The sequence below is a fragment of the Lonchura striata genome, chromosome 9, assembly GCF_050655825.1.
Source record: "Lonchura striata isolate lonStrDom1 chromosome 9, ASM5065582v1, whole genome shotgun sequence".
Classification (NCBI taxonomy): Eukaryota; Metazoa; Chordata; class Aves; order Passeriformes; family Estrildidae; genus Lonchura; species Lonchura striata.
The window spans coordinates 24217628-24238922 of record NC_140711.1 but is presented as its reverse complement, the minus strand read 5'-3'; the positions used below and the strand labels follow the sequence as shown (position 1 = coordinate 24238922).

Genomic DNA, 21295 nt, shown 5'->3' with positions numbered 1-21295 from the left:
TGCTTAGGATACCAAACAAGGGAGGTCTGAAATGACCATGAGCATATTAATTTATAATCAAAATGCATCTATTTATTAATGCAGCTATGTATTAGAAAATAAATTGTCCTTTAGTTTATACACTTTGAGTGTATTTGCTTCATTCAGTGACACAAGTAGCTGGCTGGGGGTGTTGTACAACACAGTTGTTCAGCAGTGGGACTCTTGATTGACAGTAGTGCTCATACAGCTAATAATTACTATATTAATTAAAGATGTAGTTTGTTTTAGGATGGGTATATACAGCTGTAGATATGTATATGCATATAAATACCCTCTATTAACATTTTGGTCCATTTTGCTTTAGCAAGCGGTCTATTTGTCCGATCCATTTTTTTGTCATTCAGTTTAACACAGAAATCAGTCAGCAAATGCCTCCTCCATAGGGGTTGAAGTGCTTTCCTTGCTTTCGTATCTCCATTGAAACTGTTCACCAGAATGTTGATATTACAGTGGTGCTTTGAGCTCCCCCATGCTCGCAGCTCCTGTACAATGGTGGAATTGTCAGCAAGAGGAAAATATGCATCTTTGTAAAGATTCTTTCTAGTTTAAAAACTATGTCATAACTCTCCAATAATTTGCTTGCTATTTTGATGGAATATGTGTGTGGTTTCATCAGAAATAGATTCAGTTCTTATTTTGAGGATACTTTAAGCCAGAGTGGCATGATTTACTCTTTGGCAGATAGTCCATATTACCTGTATGGAAGCCTCAGTTGAGGGACTGTCACTTATTGCAGTTTCTGGAATTTAAGATCCTACTTTAGGAAAATTGTGTCATTTGGCTTGTAAACTTTTAGCTTTGCAAACAAATTATTTATAGCAGGTTTCAGTATTTTTGTCTGTGTGGTGTTTGGGTATTTTTTGTTATTGTGCTTTTTTTTGAGGTTACTGTAATATAAGTATATTTTGCATTTGAACAAGTTTTGAGCTGCCTAATGAAATTGCTCAGAAAAAATAAATCACTTTAGTATCACTCATTTTTCTCTTCTCTCATTTTTCAGATTTTACTTTCTCTCCTTCTTGATGCCTTTAATGTTTTGCTTTGTATTCCCTGGAATTTAATTAAAATTTTCATTTTCCTGAAATTAGTCTGACAAGAAAGGCATTTTTTATTATGTTTTTCCTCTTGCTACTCAGGTGTTTTATATTTACTTTTGCTTTATATGCACATAAATCTATAAATGGTGAGGGGTTTAAAACCTTTTTTTTACTAACCTGTATACCTAGTTACATTGGAAAGAATAATTAAGAACTTAAGTGGTACAGAATTGAAAATGAGGTCCATTTTCTTGGAATTACAGATGACAACATAATGTCCTTGCCACAAAAATTCTCATCATCAAAATAAAGATGACTTCTCCTGTGAAGACCCTGAGTAAGGATGGGATGGCACAGAATCTTAAATTTAACAGGGATAAATTTAACTGAGATCCTCCAACAAAGTCAAAGTTCAAGGCGAAATCAAAAAGAAAGTTTAAGTCTACTCAACATACAGGTTCAATTTGGAGATTAGTCTTTGTCAGGTATCAGAGACTTTATTTAAAAAACAAACAAAATTAAAAATCCAGTTGTACTGCAAATATTTTGACCTCACATGGGCCACCAGATCCCAGGGTCATCAAGACAACAAAACCACAACATATGCAGCACCCTACTCAAGCTCGATGGAGCAAACACATGGAGTTAATGTCTAAGAGGATAAGGATAATTTAAACACCTTTGATCTCTATACTATAAAAAGGGAAAATATATATTTAAAGAGGCAAATAAGTATTTACTAAAATGCATAGTAGTATTATTAAATATTTTACTCACTAATGCATTACAATTTTTAAACATCAAGACTGAAAAATCGCATCATACATTTGGAATAATTAACACTTAAAAATTAACACCAAATGCCATTAACTCATCATAAAATATCTTTAAGGATAAATTTTAATGTCATCTTTAGGGTTCCTTACAATTTACTTTTAAAATTTCCAAACCTCCAGCTCCTCCTGCTTCAGACATCATTTATCCCAGTAGGAAGACAGGGCTTCCTCAGCAGTCGCCTTGGCTAGGGGAAGACATGGGGGTTGATTTTGCTGTATGTGGCCAATTATGTTGACCTTTGTGATGGCAAGCCTGGAATCTTGAGTTTTTCTCCTATTTAGGACTCCTTCACAGCAGCATAATACATTGCTGCCATGTCAGTTTGTGGTCTAATATTTTTACAGCCCAGCAATGCACATTTGGAGACTGTGATTAGCATCCTTAATTCCCAGGGGAAAAAAAAAATTAAAAAGCCTTGTTAGAACTAAAAAGCTGAAGTCTAAAATAGTCCACCTGCTGTTCTAAAGAGTATTATTTTAGTGCCCTGGGGACATGCAAAGTTGTAACCTACTGATGTCAGGGTTAGATTTTATGGGGCTTTTTAATGTAAGTGGTTTTGATAACTTGGCAAAGCATTTTCTGTTGTTCGTTTCTGTTCGATGCTTCTTAAAAACAGCAGTCCAAGATCCACAGAGATGGTAGATTATAAAATGGATGGAGTCCCATTTATTTTTCATCGTATTTACTTAATAAGACATTAAGATGATTGTCAGCTAATCTCAAGAGAAAATAATTTTTTCCTAGAATTATTGTTTAAGTTGAATTTTATTCATTTTATAATTCTGTGGTCACTGAATGTAATGGGTTTGATTTTCTTATTGCATGACTAACTTTTCATAGTGACAGTAACAGTAATAACATCAACATGGAAAAATAACATAAATATACAAAAATTTGTTCCCCATAATGGGGGTGTTTATGCTCCTCATTTTGGTGTGCCTGACTGACAGCAGGGAGGCAGAGATGTTTGTTTTGTCTTCATTAGCTCTTACATTCACAACTGCTGCAATAAAATCCCTCCATCATTCTGAGATGAATCAGTATTCAGGTAAGACCTTTACAAATGTGTACTTTCCCTGTGTAGGATTTAGGTTTTGGGACCTGTGTGAGGTGTCTCTGTCTCCTGTGGAAGGAGTAGGAGCCATCAGTCACAGCCTGATGGTGGGCTCCCTGCATCCCTGGCTTCAGGGGGAGTTTTAATCTGAACTTCACATTTTCTGGAAGAGATGTTTAGATTAGGGTTTTTTTCTGAAGGGGAGGATCAAAGTTGCTCAGGGCAAAAGGATTCATGATTATATACAGGTGACTGCTGCCATGAAAACCTAAATTTTAAGACAATGCCTCTCTGTATGGTCTATTATCCTTTTGGTTAAGATTTTCATTTACATATTAGAGAAGTCTGTTTTCTAATTGTAAAAATACTTAGCTCCCCAAATTACTTAGAAGATGTTTGAGAGCTATTTTAAATATTTTCAATAAAGACAATAGTGTTAAAATGGCTGGTTTACTCGTTAACACCCTTTTTATGTACCTTTAATTTTAAGCAGCCTATGAGTCTCTAAAATCTATTGGAACAATTCTGTGAATGATTTCTGCAATTAATTTTCAGTTTGCTGTGCTTGCACATTGTCCTGTACATTGAACACCTTGAAGAATTTATATTTTTTTGCTATTTTGGTGTTTTTTTTATGCTCTCTGCCTGTTTGTATATTCATATGCATCGATATGGAGAACACTCCTTCCTGTTAGAGATGTCAAGTGGAGAATTGCTGGAAGGTTTTTGTGGAAATAACACTGCAGATTTTATATAGTGCACCTAAGCTTCCTGGTAACCCTCAGAGAGAATACAAAGTTGGATAAGCTTTTACCTGAGTCACAGCAGAGAGCGTGGATCAGATCCAATACTTGTCTTTTCCTCTCATAAAGGCACTGCATTCTTTAAGCCCTCCATTCTTCTTTCTTTTGCCTCAAGGATGTTGCCCTTTATCTGCTGGGCTCCTTGTCCTGTGGTTGGTCTTGGTCAATTCATTTGTGCCGAGCCCTGAATCTTGGCTGCAGTAGAAATCCATCCTGTGCAGTTTGCTCACTGGGGGTGTGCAGTGGCAGGGGATGGTGGTGCTTTGCTTGTGGATGATCATGGCTTAGAAAGGGTTTCACACATTCTTGTGTGAAGTCTTTGCTGAGCCCCACTTGTGCAGAAGGACCAGAACCTGCTGCTGCACAATGAGGGCATGTGCTGTTCTCCTGTGAACCCCCTGCTGCCCCTCCATGCATCTCTCCAAAAGCCAGCTTGAACAAAGGAGAAAACTTCCTGTGGGAGCTTCTAGGCAAAAGTAGGATGTTTAGAGGATGTGTTTCAACCTTTGAGTTATAGCTCTGAATTGTTTTCTATTTGAAAACCACAGTGATGGGTGGCATCTTTGGTTGAAATTCTTACCTTTGCTTATTAAGGTGAACGTGTCCTTTATTGTGCCTTCTAGAAGTAGTGGCAGAAAACAAATCCCAGGTGTTGAATCCTGTTGTTAAACCAAATTTGAGTAACAGTCATAAACCTCAGCATATGTCTGCTTCAGCTTATTTTTCCCCTCTTTCCTCATGCAAAACAGGTAGTAAAATAATATATGGTCCTAAAGAAGAGTCTCAGTGATTCCAATTTATCAGAGTGCTTAATTGAGTCTGTGAATTTGGCCTGTTGACTGATGATGACAAATCTTCTCAGGGGGCCCCTATTAACACTAAAATTATTTAATAATTTATTAATCAATTACTGACTCTTCTATGCAGATAAGGCTCCCATGGATGGTCCATTAATAAAATGTGTACTAAATCCCTGGAACAATTTTCTAAATGTTGAAAAATGACTGATTAATAGTAGACTTCTACTAAATGTTAAGAAAACAAAATGTACAATTTTTTTTGGCACTAAAAGAAAATTACAGGTAACTCCAGATGAAATGATAATTAGAACAGCAAGTGGCACAGTGATGGAGCAAATTAAATCCTTTAGGTATCTTGTGGTTATTTTGGATGAATCCCTACTTTCTCTAATCACTTGGATTATAATGTTCAGAGAGTCAATTTTTGATTGGGGGATTAATACACATATAATTTGACTCTGGATGCCAAGAGAATTGTAGCTCCCAATGGTAAATATTGTCAATTACTTATTCTGGTTGTATAATTTACGATGCAGCTTCCTGATATATTCTGATTCTAATCCTATCAATATATGGTAGTTTTTGAATCTATTTGTTCAGCTTCAAAAACTGTTGAAATATCATTGCATGTTGTATGAGAAAAAGAAATAGGGGAGCAGGGTTCCCCAGTTACCTGCTGCTCAGCTCATCACTACTACAGACTGCCCTTGGAGCCCTTTAGGGCTCTTGCCTAATCTCTGTGGTGCTATATCCTTTCTCAACCCTCTTTACAACAGTGAAGAAAAATTAGATTTTTTCATCACAGGGATCACAACCACCTGCAAAGGCTTAAGAGCCTGCACCAATGGTGCCTAATACAGCCTCTTGTATCTGTCACTACACGAGGAGGTGAGAAAACCAGTGGTCAGTGAAATGCCTATCTTTGTTTTCCTCTAAGGCAAGATACTCAAGGATGAGTCTGGCTTTAGATATATGATTAATCCCATTTTAATCAATGTGATTTAAGACAGATACGTTCTAAAGTACCTTGTTGAATATCACTGTGGAGAATGATACACAGATTTTGAGATACAGATATATATAATAGATCTGTCTGTGATTTGGGTTTAGGTGGTGTGTTGTTTTTTGGGTTTTTTTTTTCTTTCTCTAGTACCTTAAGCAGAAAAGACACTTGAGTTAACAAAAAGCAGAAATCTGATTATTACAAGTAAAGTTTAGGGATATACTTAACGCATTCAAATCAGTCATGATTTTGAGGAAATTTTGGTACTGTTTCAAGTAGCTCAGGTAATTTTTTGCAATGATCATTTCATAGCAAAATATGCCAATTTAAGATGGGCTAAAATAATTGCACAATGGGCAAGGATTTATGGAATACTTTTCTAAATTCTGGAACAGTGATAATGGATCAGGTAATATTGAGTAAATGGAAACTAAATGGAAACTTACCACTGATGAGTCAGTAAGGGAAACACTGAAGCAAAACAAAAACTTGGGGTCCCCAGCCTGAACGATTTTATGTGGCTTGAAGCTGTTTAACAAGTAACAGCTCTAAGGACTACAAGGACTGATTTCAACAGGAGCTTTCCTGTGCATGTTTGTCACAAATTTCTGTTAGTGATCAATAGCTCTGAGACATTCAGATTATTCCAGATGTGGTGTTCAGAGGGGTTTACTTTTTTTTTCTCCTGTTAAAGAGAGTGGATGAATTCACTGAACATCTGTACAGTTCTGTCTGTATTTTTCCTAAATTAATCCAAATTCAGGATTGCCAGGATTGGGATTTATGTTTGTTTATGCATAGTATCAACCCTTCAATAAAAGGACACTTAACTCAGTCTACCACCAACACCACAGCTTAAGGGGGAAGAAGAGAACCCCCAGGATATATAAGGAATATATGAAAATCTGAACCACAGATTTTTTTTTTTATTTCCAACTGGAATTTATTTTCTATTTAGAGACAAATTAAATAGGAAGTGAAGGAAAACACAATACAGCCCTTATTGAGACAGAAAATGGTTATTAAACCACTGAATATCTGTATGATGGGATATTTTTTAAAGGAACTATTCCTTGGTTGTCACACATTTTGATTTTTAAAGATGTGTGAGGAATCTAGGACCTCAGCAACCACTGGATCTGTGTAAATGTTGGATGCCAAAGTGCCCCTTTTGCATTTCTGCAAATTATCTCTGTGTCGTCCTTGTGTCCAGTGTTTTTGCTGTCTCTGTTCAAGGAATCCAAACTCTTAAGCAGGAAATTGAAGAATGTACAAGTTTTTGACCACCATATCAGAACTGTCAGTGTGTACTGACCTTGAAAAAGTATTTTGCTGTGTAACCAAGTGCTTTGTGGCACATGCAGGTTTTTGTTTCTGCACAAAATCTGGTTTTGTGTGATTAATGACTTCTGTCTGCACTCTGTGTACAGTAGCACAAGCAGGCAATGCACTGCGAGAGGCCCATCATTCCCTGAAGATATTTCATCACAATGAAATGCATTTTCAGTTATTATGCAGGTTTTTATGTTCTGTTTTGGTAGGAGCATGCAAATATTTATTGCTTTTGTACAGGTACCCCTCACCATTCTAGCTCTCAAACACATGGGTGAATCTATAGTCACAGTGAAATGAAGTTGAACACTGAATCAGTGAGAGTAATACACACTGATAACGTGATGTATGCATGCATTCTAAAATCTCTATTCTGTTATCTATGGGAGTTAAAATGTGCCAAAATCACTTTTTGTATCATTATTTTGAAATTTAGGATTTGTGTGTGTGTAGGGGAGGATAGTTTTGCAGAAGGCAACTATTATCAAGGTGCTGAAATTAATTGGCTGGTTTAATTGAGGTAGATTACTAGCTAATGCTTTCTTGAATACAGTAATTCTCCTATTAAATTATCTTTGAATAATTACCTGAAATTTCTCAGCTGCAGGGACTGATGGCTATTTAATTGCACAGTGATGTTGCTATATAATTACTTAACAAGGTGTCCTTTAATAGTTTAATTCCCCTTTCCCATGGAAAAAAAACCCTGTAAGTATGACTTCTATTTTTTAAGTGCTGCAATTTTTTTTACAGATAACTTTGTATCTGAAGCAGTAAAAAAAGCTATTCGTTGACTTGCTTTTAAAAGTAAGTCTTTGGATTCTTCAAGAATAGATTTGGATTCAGAAGGGTTTTGGAAACAAAAGAAATAAATTGGTTAGGCATTGGTTTAGCTTCATTACATATATTTTGTGGTTTGCTATTTGGTTTACAGTGTACTTTGAATGAGACATTAGTCAGGTCTGATATGCAAAAACATAATTAGGTGTGTGTTAATTTTTGTGGAGCTGTCTCTTGCCTCTTGTGCTGAGGCAAGGTAGAGTGACCAGGAATTTAAAACCTGTATTTATTCCTCCTGGGAATAGGGTGGGGGCGGAGGAGGATGATTGTCTGCTTGCTGTGGGTTCCTATCACCTGGAAAGAGTGAACAGTGAAAACAGCTGTTTCATGAAGATGGTGAAACAAAAGCAGAGATCAAAAGAAAAACTGCTCAGGATCATGCCACAGGGTATCAATTTCCTTGCTAGTTCAAGGATAGACTGGATTTTACTGACAAGAAAAACTCTACATTGAACAATGCAAAACTGAACAGCTATAAAGGAGGTTTCTGGTAAGCCACAATGAGGCTGGAACGGTGAAGCTGGATAGAGCATTCTGGAAAATTGAAGAGGGGAATGGTAGGATCATTTTACCTCTTTAGTTACATAAACATTTTAATCTATATCTGCTGAACATACACCTTACCCAAAACATTATATTCTGACCTTTGAATAGAATCACAGAATAATTAGGGTTGGAAGGGATGTGATCCTTCTAAAATGTAAGGGCTTTTAAATTTCCTTTTTAAATCAGAGTTATAGGCATACAGGGCTTACTGATCAGTTTGAGTTTCACACTGCTTCCATGCTGATCCACTGAAGGTGTGATCTATGAGCATCTCCACCTGCGAGCCTGGCTCTGTTCTCCAGAGGCTTGGGGCTTTGATCTCTAACATGCCAAGCTCTATCCTGAATAGCCTGAACATATATGGCAGTGTTATACAATGAGCCTGGTGCAGAGCACGGGCAAAATCAAAATGTGTGTCACTAACACACATTTCTGAACCTCTTTGAGGAAGAGTTCCAAACCCTCTATTTGTCTTTGCCTCTTTAAAACCAGAAGGGAATGATCAATCCAGTATTACAGAAATCATCTCTGTCCACAGGGATATTTTTTAGACAAATCTCCAAAGGATAAAGCAGAAGAATGGCTGTACTGGATCAGAGCAAAGACACACATGGCTCAAGCTGGCAGGAATGAAGGCATCAGTAATACATGTTGTTATTTCATGAACATACAGTCCTTGATTCATACCATCTCCACTTTTATCAGAGTGGAATAAGAAAGGATTTTTTTTTAATGTTCATTGATCTTGCAAGCCTGATAAGAGATATTCATTGCCCAATATTCAGAGGTGTTCCACTTCACAAGATGGCCAGAAAATCAGGTATTGAATTTAGGTTTTTAATTAGAATAAAATGTAGAGCTGTTGACTGCATGGGATTTTTGTCAATTTGCATAAATGAAGCTGAAAATTGCCCAACACTCTTGTAATATTTTCCTTAATGCCTCAGTCAAGGAGGGGCAATCCAAATAATAGAAAAAGAAATGGCTTAGTCCTTGTATTTTCTCTGGACACAAATCCACCCTTTTTCTTCTTCTAGTTTCTTAGAAGCTTATATCAGCAAGACAGTTTTTTTCCTTGGATGTGAGGATGCTTGGGTCTTTATCTCATTTGATCTAAGGAACAAACAAAACTACTGTCTCTGGTAATTTCCCTGTGAGAAGTAGGGTCCAGGCTGCATCTGGGACTGAAAAACTTCACAGAGGAGCTGAATATGAGCAGAGCTCTTGGCCACTGCTCTCTTACAAATATCACTGGTCCTCTTCCACCCAGAGCTCTCAGGCTGGGCTGCTTGTACTCCCATTAAATGTTTGCAATTGTAGGGGAATTATAAATATTGTACATTTGTACTGTACTGTATGTAGAGACCCAAAATTATGACTGGAGCTCAGCTGTGCTAGGCCCTGTCCAGGGTTTTTTTTATTACCATCCCAGAGGTAAAATACATTCTGAAGCTCCTCGAGCCTGCTGGGGGTAGGTGGTGTGAAGGGTACGTGGTGTGATTTGCAACAGAAAGATTAAGGGATATTTGAGTCGTCTCTCCAGGACATTTCCAAGTCTCCCAGAAGTTTGTAAGGCTATTCTCTGTTTCTCTTGCTTTCTTATTATTTTTTTTTTCTATTTTCATTCTTCTATGCTTTGACCTCTGCTTGTTCTTCATCTCTTTCTCCCCCCATGCAAACCCTCCCTTTTCATTCCTGACTCTCTCCTTCACTCCTCCCCTCACTCATTCTCTTCAGCATTGCAGCAATGGTAGTCAAAAGAAGAAAGGCACAGAATTATCTGTTACTAAATGGGTGGTGCTGATGGAAAATTAGGGAGGAGGAAAAGAGGAATTAATTATCCATAATGTAAGGGTTAAGAAATAAGATTTTCCCAACTAACACTAATATCTGAAGAAATCTTAAATTTGTGAGAAACATTCCTTCTTCCTTCATCAGAAGGCTCTGCAGCTGTACTCTTAGAAAAGGAAAGAGAGGGTCAAACCTTGTGTTTTATCCCTGCTTTCTGTAAGTAACCTGCAAAGAGATTTTTTTTCTCAAGGTTGCAGAGCATCTGCTGCTCCAATTTCTCTGCTTCTTAGGAAGGATGAGGTGTAATTGTAATCTGTTGCTTTGAAATCCTTCTATGAAAGACATGAAAAATGTACAAGGTGTTATTGCTAGAAGGCAGTGTATGTAACCAGTCAGTAACTAGAAGATTCCCCATTAATTTTTGTTTTGTTTATTTTAAAAAGGTGTGAGTCTGATATGGAGAATATGCCAAGTCAACTGGATGAGTCAGCACAGGCAGCACAATGTGAGTGAGTTTGGTTTTTTAAAATAAAAATATTCACACTCCAACTCAATTTATCACAATATTACCTGCAATTGAAAACCCAGAATAGTTTTACTATTTTTCTTAGGTCTTTATTAGAAATGTGGCCTCATGTGCACCTAGTGGAGGAACAAACAGTTAAGCTACTCTGGGTGTGACTATTTACCCTAAAAAATAAAATAAAAACTAGCCTCTACATGATAATTTTTTTCAGTGCTGCCCTTGAGCAAAAAGTAATAACATGTATTTACATTACAGTATCTTCCCACAGATTTTTTCTTATGAAAACTTCACAGCAGTGATAACCAAAAGCACTTCCCCGTGTAAATACATTTCTCAAATCTGTCTGCATTGGACTGAAGTCTTGCTGACCACTCAACAGTACAAATAACATTCTTGAAAACCAATTCTTTTCTTCTCTGGAGTGGAAGCCCATCAGACATTGTGTCAGTACATATAAGCAGACATTTTTGTGGGCATTTTGGCTTTATATTTATAAATTAGGCAGACTGCTGATAATGTCCAAATAACCTACTATAAAATACAAAGGGCAAATCCAGCTGCAAAGTCATTTTACTTGAAGGGACATGCAAGATGATGAGCAGATAACTTAGATAACCTTCTCTAACCCTATGCAATGCTTCGGACTGGAGAGTGATTTTCTGAAATTTGAGGGGAGAATTAACATGATATGAAGTTGATGTCAGTGGGATAATATTCAGCCCTTTGCATGGTTTCATATACAAAAGTAACTAGAGGAAAAGATTGTGGTCTTCCTTTTGGTGTTTTGCTGCTGCAAATGTGAAATTTGTTCAACCACAGAATTAAATAGCAATGTTTGGGTTGTGTTTGGTGCATTTTTAAAATACTTTGGATAATGACTCAACCTGAGGCTGCTCTCAACCATGGGGTACCAGGGAGGGAAAGAACTGAACTGCTCTCAGACACTGCCAGCAATGGGAATTGCAAGCAGAGATCATACAGCTCTGCAGAAACGCCTGTGACAAGCATAGTCTGGTGAATCAGGGAGTCCAGGCCTCAGTTTCCTTAGCTTTCTGTCAGGAATGTGTGTGATCTTGGTTTGGAAATGCATGTCCAATGGATAGATTGAAGAAAGAATAATATTTGTGTATTTTTGTTTGTTTTGATTGTTTTTCCACAACTTTCGTCTTTCTCTATGCTTCAGAAGTGAGCAGAGGATATAAGTTATTTTTTGTTTAGTGGTTGTAACAAAAGTTGCATGTCAATGTGGGTATTTAATGGTTTTTCAGAATTACATGTAGCTATACTGTGGGGTCTCTTTAGGGTTTATTAAATAAAATTTTCTAAAGATGGAAAATCCAAATATGTTGAGAAACTGTGAATTTAAAACATTTAGTAGATTTTAATTTTTTTTAGTAGATCACTTTTTCTGTTGGATGAAGTAGGACAGTGACAGTGAGTGTTGAAAGTTTTGCCTCTTTCTGTAAATTGTGGTTTGCCTTCAGAGGATGGGGTGAGGTGAGTCCTATGGGAAGGATGGGAGGGGCAGCAACGTCCCTTGGGAGCTACAGGCTCAAGGAGTAGCAGATCCCAGAGACTGCAGGAGGGGACAGAGGTCACCAATGTAAACCCAAAATCTGCATCTCACCCAGAGCCAGTCAGGTGGCAGGGGAGGAGCAACAGCATTCAGTGATACCTCCAAGGCAACAGCAGAAAGAATTTACAGGGATCTGGGGAAGGCAGAAAGAATTTCCAGAGGTCTGGGGAAGGTTGTTTGTAAGGTAACAAGTCCCTGAGTGTGTGGGAGCTGGGCATGGAGGCAAGGACCTGCCTGGAATGACATAAGCAGTTCACATTATTAGGGCTTTATGGGACTCATCTCTATTTCAGTTTTGTCCAGCATTACTGGTATTAAAAGAAACATTATAATAGGAAGGAAATAAAAAGACTGATACCAGATTACTCAAGAATTGCCCAGATAAAGCCATATAAGCATATAAATAACTGTGTCAGTAGAATGTGGTGCTAATTTGGTATACATGAAGCAGCACATTCTCTTTAACTGCATCACTTAATTGCATTAAATGCTTTTTTGGGTAAGTTATCTCTGTTTCTGTTCTGTGATTAAAATATGCATCAGGCAACTGGAGATAGACATTAAAGTTCTCAGATCTCAGTTTTGCAGCAGAGTTCTCCACACTTCTCTGACTCAGTATGTGAGAAGTGACATGGAATCGTGTGACAGGTCCCTTCTGGGTGTCACCAATCGTGTGCTGCTCATGCAGAGCTGCAAGCTGAGTTTGGGCTCTCCTTGCTCAGCTCTGCTGTGTGTCTGCATCCAGGGCAGCTCTTGGAGAAGAGCTCTCTGCTGACTCCCTCAGAGCTTTCACCATCCCCACACTGGGATGCTGAAGCAGGAGATGATCCTTACCCCAGTCTATAACAAAATGTAAAACCCCGTTTGTAATGCAGTGTTAAGCAGGGTCAAATGAATGAGTTCAATCCATGAGACTCAGCAGATCCGAGAGGGTTTCTGTCCAAAAGATGTGTTCATTTCTGTTTCTTGTCTAAATTAACAAAAACCAGGAAAAGATACTGAGACATGAGGTCACTAGGTGAAGGAGAAATTTTTCAGTTTACCATAGAACATTAAGAGTATAATTGTTAATAAAAATTAAAACACCTTTCCCCGAAGTAAGGCAGCTGTATCCTCTTCAGCCTCTTTTCTTGTCACTCCATGGATTTTGACCAGCTGAGTTGTGTATCCAGTTCCTTTCTATATCTGCTTCCGGATAATCTTGAATGATCAAGACCTTGGAGGTACTCAATATGCCAAGCATAACATTACAGAAATTATATTTTTGCAATGGATGCAGTAATCAAGAAACTTTAAATTTTTTTTAGGCAAGGATTTTTATTTGATACTTTGTTTATAAGGACACAGTTTTGGATATGTTTTAGAGTAGCTAGAATTGAGACAGCCTCTCTTTTTATGTGGAAAGATTGTCTTTTTCTTTCCTGCTCTTAGTGGAGAGCCAATACTTGTTTCTCTGGTACTTCTTGGGATGATGGGAAGCCAAATTTTGGACATCAGAAAGGTTCAAAATAAAACATCTTCTAGTACTATCCCAGCAGACAGGGTATTCAGACATTGTAGCAATTACATCTAATGTCAAATTTGAAAATCTGTACATACTATTTATTGATAAAAGCAATATTAGAAAGATTGCCCTACCTTTATATCAGGACTTCAGAACTAGGATAAATCTTGGAATAAATTAGAGTTACAAATTATATTGTTTGGATCAAACATCCTGGGTTGAATTCAAGTGCTTTGGATAACACGGATTGAACTAGCTCGTCTTTAATTATAATTAAAATCAGTTTTATGTATCTTTAGTCTTCAAATAGACTTAATTCTTTACTTTTAGTAACATCAGTTTTGCTAGATTTGTATACAAAGTTGTCTCATTAATATTGTATATCTGGGATCATGTAGAAGCTATCTTGCCATGAATGTGTCTTCTGGTTGCATAATTCATCAGAAGAATTAGGTCTGTAGGTCCTGAAGGTTTATAAACTTACAGCAATAATTAGATGTGACAATTTTTTAACTTTGAATAAGACTTTTAGCACATTGGGCAGTTGATTATTTGTGTGCAGCAAGTGTGGGCTCAACTGCTTGGGTAATTTCCATGAATAGCAGGTTGCACTCATAAGTGCACAATTAATTAGCTGCTTGTGCCATTAACTGCCGTGGAGGTACAGCTACACCAGTTTGCTTTTTTATGAGCTTCTGTGAGAAATTTTTAGTGCTTGTCAAATACATTGATAGAAAAAGAATAAACAAAATATATGGTGCTTTGTAAGTGCAATCCATAAAAAGTTGTCTTCAGAAGCCAGCAGGTGCCATTTCAAAACTGCTGCCTAATTGCAAATTGTCCAAGAGTCGTTTTTATTCAGCTTCATGCTGACCTGTAAATCCAGACAATGCTCTCATTTGCAGCTTCAGCTCAGGTGTTTGAACCTCAGTAGTGGATTTCTGTACAATTCTGCATCACCAGCTTGGTCACACGGATTTTGGTTTTTAAATGTGAAGGAGAGCAGAGCCCAAGAGATGAAGTCAGGGCGAGTTTCTTCCCTGCCCTCACTGGGCCTTGGATGAGGCTCATCAAACCCTGCAGAGGGGCAGCTTATTTGCACAACAGTTGTAGAGGCTCTTCCCTGTGAATGAATAAACCATTTAGAATTGTATTTTGTGAAGTGCACAGTCGCCATAAATGGGATGAGAATTTTTTTTGCCCCTGAATTGGGCTCTTTGTACTGATATGTGTAGTTAGCACAAATATTCATCCTCCTCTGCTGTATGAGCTGAAAGGGCCCAGAGGAAGCTTGAAAGTGCAAGTCACACTGACATTTCACTCATCAGTCCTTTGCCCTGATATTGTAACATCGCTGCTCCTCGGCAAAGGCAAAGTGGGGAACACATCCAGCTAATGGGAGAAAAGTTTAACTCTTCACGAGTGGTAAAATTCAGGGCTGAAACTGTGATGTTATATTAATTAAATTCCCTGTTTCACTTTATAATTGTGAGGTTGAGGAGCAGGAACCTCACACAGTTCTGAAGCAAAAAAGATGTGTGTAGACTGCTTATTTGTTGAAAACCTACAGTGAGTGCTACAGTACTTAAAAGGGAACCATAATTGCTCTAAGCTTTTCCTCTTCTGGGGTGTAGAGTACTCTGATCTTCATAATCCTGGGTATTGAGAAACTGAATAACAGTCGTCTTGTTTAAAGTGAAAAACATCAATTGCATCTCTCCTCCCTGACTCTTCCCTGGCAGCATTGCCTTGAAAAGCAATTTTCCTCCAGAAGCACTGACACATTTGTGTCCTTAAAAATTAAGATGTTACATTAGTTCTGCAGATCCTGAAAGCAAATCATCATCATCAATACTCTTTATTTGAATATCTTATATGAACATAACAAATAAAAGGATGCATAAAGAATGAGGTTAGATGTACTTTTCATATGTGACATTTTGGTGGAATTCTGCTCTGATCAGAACAGCTTCAGCTTTAAGATAGCTGTAATAATAATCATCTCCGTGAAAATATGCATACTCCTTATAAGTACTTCTATCTTTCTAGCCAGGATCTCACTAAATATTTTATTTTAATATATTGGTATTTTCCTTCAGAGTCACATTAGAAATAACTAACAGACAAATTACTCATACACATGCTTTAGAGTACCAGAAACAAACAAATAAAGCCCCCAAGTAATTGTCAGCCCATGTCAGCAATTCAGTTATTAGGATCACATAAACCCATGTCTTATATATTCCACCCAGAATTGTTTTAAGGTCCTTGTATGCATACAATTTTGAAATATATTATTTGAATATAAAAGTAGATTATGTATTTCCCCTGTGGCTGGCCAAATGTCTTTCCAACAAAGGGTAAAATAAGAAGGCTATTTTTTTGTGTAAAAGAGTGATCTTTTTAGTCATGCTTGATTGCTTTTTCAGGACTGTCTCCATTTATAATGAGATATTCTTGGACTCATTTGAACCAGAAAGTTTAGGAAAATTGTTAGATTTTTTACATTAAATACCTTGAATTATTTAAACTGTCTCAAACTCAGTATTTTTACGTGATATATATTGGAATTTTTTGCTTCACAGGCTGAACACGACAAAAAATGGAAATACATTTAGCATATTTACAAGAAATATTTGTTTTAATCTTTCATACTTGTCAGCACTTCACACTAATTTAGTCTTATCTGCTGCTAAGGAGTTACACAGTAAGGGATGCACTTGTTATTCAAATCCCTATTAATGTTTCATATCATAGTTTGGCAAGAAAGCTGTGACTCTATTGGGCTATGATACAGGAAGTTTTAATTATCTGTACTTTTCAGAAAACTTGGCCTAGGATGTCTGTGCTGAGAACAATGATGTGAATTTACTTTTATCAGGAGTTTAAAATTACATTATAAATTGTGTTCTGTGATACTGTTCTTATAAGATCTGATGTGCAATGAAATGCGCAGAGCTTGAGGAGAAAATGCTTTTTTTATTATAATCGCAGTGCCCAGATAAAATTGTAAGTGTGCAATGCTTTAGGAATATTTATTTGCAGGTAAAGATAAATTTCACATTACCTAAGTTTGTGTTTTACTATTGGAAATGACACAATCGTCCTTCCATGCTTAGCTTGAGTCTAGAACTTGCATTGCTCTATATTTAGTCTTTTCAGTGTATTTTGTAAAATATTTCATTGTAACATTAACAGAGCTTACTTAAGCAGTTCTGTATTTTGCAGGCAAAAAAAAAAAAAAACTCTATCAGTTGTAGATCAAGTAGAAAAACCCTGCAACAATACCTTTTCAAAGGAACAAGTTGTAGTTCAAAATTTTATTTTACAATACTTTTATCTTTAGGCACTATGAGAAGCAGCTCTTTTACTCCTGAACCCACAGCAAAAGCCCGTGTCTCGTCTTTCCTGTAATTGTCCATTCTTTTTTCTAAGATTTATTTTTGCCTGCGGTGCTGAACTGAGAAAGTCACCCAGCTAAAATGTAGTTACTTCATTTCCAACTCAAAACAATGGCGTTTTCATGTCCGCACTTATTATTATTCTGAGAATGTACTAATTTGTTACATCCAAGATGCCGCTTAGCTCGGTCCGCAAAAGGGGCGCGCTGCCAGCCACCGCAGCTCTCTCAAAGAGCTTCTTTCATGGCAGGAGCTGGACAGAAAGCAGCCCGCAGTGCCATGGGCCCGGCGGGCAGGCTGCCAGCAGAGTCATCCTGCTACCGGCCTCTGCTGCGCCGGGCTCTCCGTGAAGCTCCAACTATGATTTCACTAAATGTCCTCATGGGCAGCCAAATTTTCGAGCCACCAGTGCTCTAAGGAGCAACTGATAAATGTTTTATCCCCGCGGGCTGTAGTTGATGTTGCACAAGGATTTTGCATGTGCTCAATGCATTATCGTTCTTGGCATTAAGCTTAGATAATTGTCTACTTATATTGAGCCTGTAATAGCAAAATACAAGTGAAGAGGCATGTTTTACAAAGTAAAACTATGAAATAGGTTTAGCTATATTACTATGGATTTTTTTTGTTCTATCCTCCTAAATTTGAATGAGAATGAAGTATGATTCTATACCTTAATGCTGCTCAAACCAGGGTGGTCTCATAATTTTGTTTTACATGCATGACATTGCTTAAGGTCATTAGTTGTAAATCTTGGTATAAAAAGACTGAAAATATATTCAGTACTTTGTAGTTACCGAATACATATTTAAAAGCCTCTATGAAAAGTCGGGACCTACATGGCAGATTTTCAGTAGCTGAATGGTCAATTTAATGATGTAGATTAGCTGTATCTAAACAGTAAATGGAGATAGGCTGTTGCAAGGCTTTGATGAATATCTCTGATGCATATCCCAGCTGATCAATTTTCTAATTTTAGGGATTAGTATTCTGCTTTTCAATCCTAATATACCCTCTGGTTACATTCTATTTGAAATTTAACTTAGATCAGGTATAGCTTCATTTACTTTTTGCCGTAGTTTAGCTCAAAGTGTCTAACAAGCACAAATTAAATTTTAATTTGGTTTTTCTCTTTGCAGTGACTATGTTCTCATTTTTTCCACTCATTTTTTTCTTAGCATTACCTGACTTCTAATTGATTATTTAAATCACTGTTTTATTATAGAAGATGGCCTTCAGTATTGCTTTAAACGTTTTTAAAAGTAGCTTGCATTCAAAAATTTTATTCAGCCCAGTTAAATTCAACCATTAAGTTTAGCAGCTAAAACTAATAGAGAAAAATTACTTATCAGATAGACAATTGCTGCAATAGCTGTGTATTATTGTAATAGTTGGGCATAGTATGATAAACTTTATGTACGTAAATTGTTTATGCACTATCTACTGAGAACAGGCAGATTTTTGTGCAAATATGAAGAAATATTTAAGTAATTTATTTTGAGAAAATCTGATTTGGTTTTGTTATTCATGTTCCTGGAGCTAAAGTAGTTCATGTGAAAGCGTGAACTATGTTTTCTTTAAATGTTTTCAACATGAAGGTTACTAGTGTCAATCCACTTGATAAAATACTCTCTTAAAAACATGCAAATCCAAACAGGTTATGACTACTAATTTTGTCTTTGCAAATGCTGGATCTTTAACATACAGACTAATTAAATATTTGTAATAAAACAGTTAACTCCAGTGGGTTATTGCTGTGGTTTGCAAAACTGCATTGAAGTGCTTTCTTTTCATTTCATTGATGGTGGAACAAACATTTCTTTAATAAGGATACAGCACATTCTAATTTTATAGCAGAAGCTTAGATAAGGATCAGGCCCCTCTGAATCACTGCTTTGACCTATGACATGGAAAGTGCTGAAGCTCTTTGGCAAAAGAAGAGTTAGTCATTCATTATTATGCACAGGACTTCCCAGTTCTAAAGGGGCTCTGTGCTTTCTCTCAGATAGACTTTGTTTGTTGGAAATGAGAACTGTATTTTGGCAGTAAAGGACAAGAACTGAAGCAACTCTGCAGGCAGACTCATTATGACATAATCCTTCATTAATCCTTATTCTCTATTAATAGATCATGACAGAAGTTTTGCTTTGGGTGACCATCTTCACCAGCAAGCTATGAGAGAGCAGTAATAGACAAAAACCCAAATAATAGACCCAAGCTCTTCTTTTCGGGCTATCTTTTTATTTACAGTCTTAAGGAAGCACATAGATGTTACCTTGGAGAAGTTTGTGTGCTAAGTGATCTATTTTCTTCAAGTGCAACCTGGCTTTGTATCTAAGAAATGTGAGTCATCTGTTGGAAAATGGATTACTTACGTTACTTACCTGGTAGATAAATACACTGAAAAATTAGGTGTTGATTGCAGACTTGCTGCAGGAAAAATATAGGGATGCAAGACCCCATTAGAGTGGAAGTGGCAGTTAAAAGGGAAAGGACTGAAGAACGACGTTTTAAGTGGCATGTGAAATGAATGTGACAAAATTTGGCCAAGAGAAGGAAAATTTGAGAGCTTGTTTTTCAGAGAAAGTTCATGAGAAAAACCCACATAACTGTGGAGTGTTTGGAAATGTATTTTTTGTAAAAGTTATAAAAAACTATTGTTTTACTTGTTATAAGAAAATATAATTTGAGAATAATGAGGTGAATATTTGCCTGATATAGCAATGGCCACTCTCCATGGCCACTCAAACTGCCAGAGACAGGCAGTGGAACAAAAAGTGCTGAGGAAAAACAAGTAAATTAAATAATTTTGGGGGATTGTTAACCATTGGCTAACCATTGAATCCAGGTTCTTGTTAGACCTGGATTTACTTGCATTGGGTATTGAGTGTGCCATGGTGCACAGAACTTCTAGGTGAGTTTGCTTCTCTGCTGAAGTGCTCCTGTGGGAACTGATGCTGCTGCTGGTGACAGAGCAGGCTTGTGGGTTTTGTTATACAAATTAGGCTTTGTATCATCTATTAATATTGTCAAATATAATTTGAATATAAGCCAAAATGTAATTTCTGAAGCAACTGTCTTTTTCCTACAAAAGCATTTGTTCATTTAAACTGCAGTCCATTTAAACTGTAATGTGATATTTAAGGTAAGAGGGTAGACCAGACTACCTCCATTAGCTTCTGTGAAACTATACTGATTTACATCCATTGTGAATAAGATCACTAATTTTATTACTTCTTAAGATTTAGTGCCTCTTTGGTATGATATGTGCTGTAATGTCAGTCTGACTGGAAAAAACAGTGTAGAAAATCCCATTGCTTAACAAGCTGAGTGGAAAAGATTTGTATTTGTACTGGATCTTTGAGGCATTTCCAGGATCCAATTACTAGAAACACAGGTGAGAGAAACATGTGCATCTGAAAATATAATAATTGCTAAGATGAAATGTTATTTGCTTCTAGCAGAACAGTATTTTATGCCTGAAAATCTCAATATGTATTTCTTTTGTGCAGTTTCTTAGCATCCTCTCCATTCTATTCAGAAAGATATAAAATACGAATAGGTTGTTAAATTTTTCCATAAGGAAGGTTTGCCATTCACATAGAGGAGATAATGCAATGGGGTTTAAAATTTATAATTTTTATTTCCACTTAGTGTAATACTTTACACAAACAAAAGCCCTACAGTTGCTACATACTGTGAGAAATTGTCAGCAAGTGTGTTTTTCCCTCTGTAAGTAGCATTTATCACTTCAACTTTTCTGCTGAGAAGTTTGAATCTGATTTAGACATAATGTGGCCATTCAGATACAGGGTTAGAGAAGGAATGGGAAAACATAATTCAGAATTTCTAAACCATTTACGTGGCACTCTTGTTTTGCACTTCTTTGGGAACCTGCACAATAAAACTGACTTTTGAGTGTAGTTTTACTCCTCTTGCTACTCAGCATGTACACCAAGAAAATATTGATAGTTTTGGCAGTAGGTGTGGCTACATAAATGCAGTTGAGTGTTCAGGTCCTGAGCAAAGCTCAGTGATTCAGCACATCTGGATTTAATTGTTGCTTTCCAAAGAAGAGATTTCTGATGGTAAGCAGCCCTTTGATCCAGCAGACAAAAGGCATAACAGGATTCAGTGGATGGATGCTGACATGCCAAATTCAGTCTGGAACTGAGATACCAATTTTTAACATAAGGAATAATT

The 21295-nt window shown here is 36.9% G+C and overlaps 1 protein-coding gene across 28 annotated transcripts in view; it reads left to right on the top strand.

Moving 5' to 3' along the window:
- The window catches only part of LOC110477604 (uncharacterized), a 282637-nt gene that overhangs the window by 115798 nt on the left and 145544 nt on the right, over window positions 1-21295 (top strand). For 10 of the 28 annotated variants that reach the window (XM_085587275.1, XM_085587277.1, XM_085587279.1 and 7 more), the window contains one exon: window positions 10529-10590. The exons of the other annotated variants lie outside the window; for them this stretch is intronic. Coding sequence is in view for 6 of the 10 variants with exons in the window: in XM_085587305.1 (XP_085443431.1) it covers window positions 10529-10590 (62 nt within the window). In the remaining 4 variants the exon portion in view is untranslated. The remainder of the gene's footprint in view (window positions 1-10528; window positions 10591-21295) is intronic. 28 annotated transcript variants of the gene reach the window in all.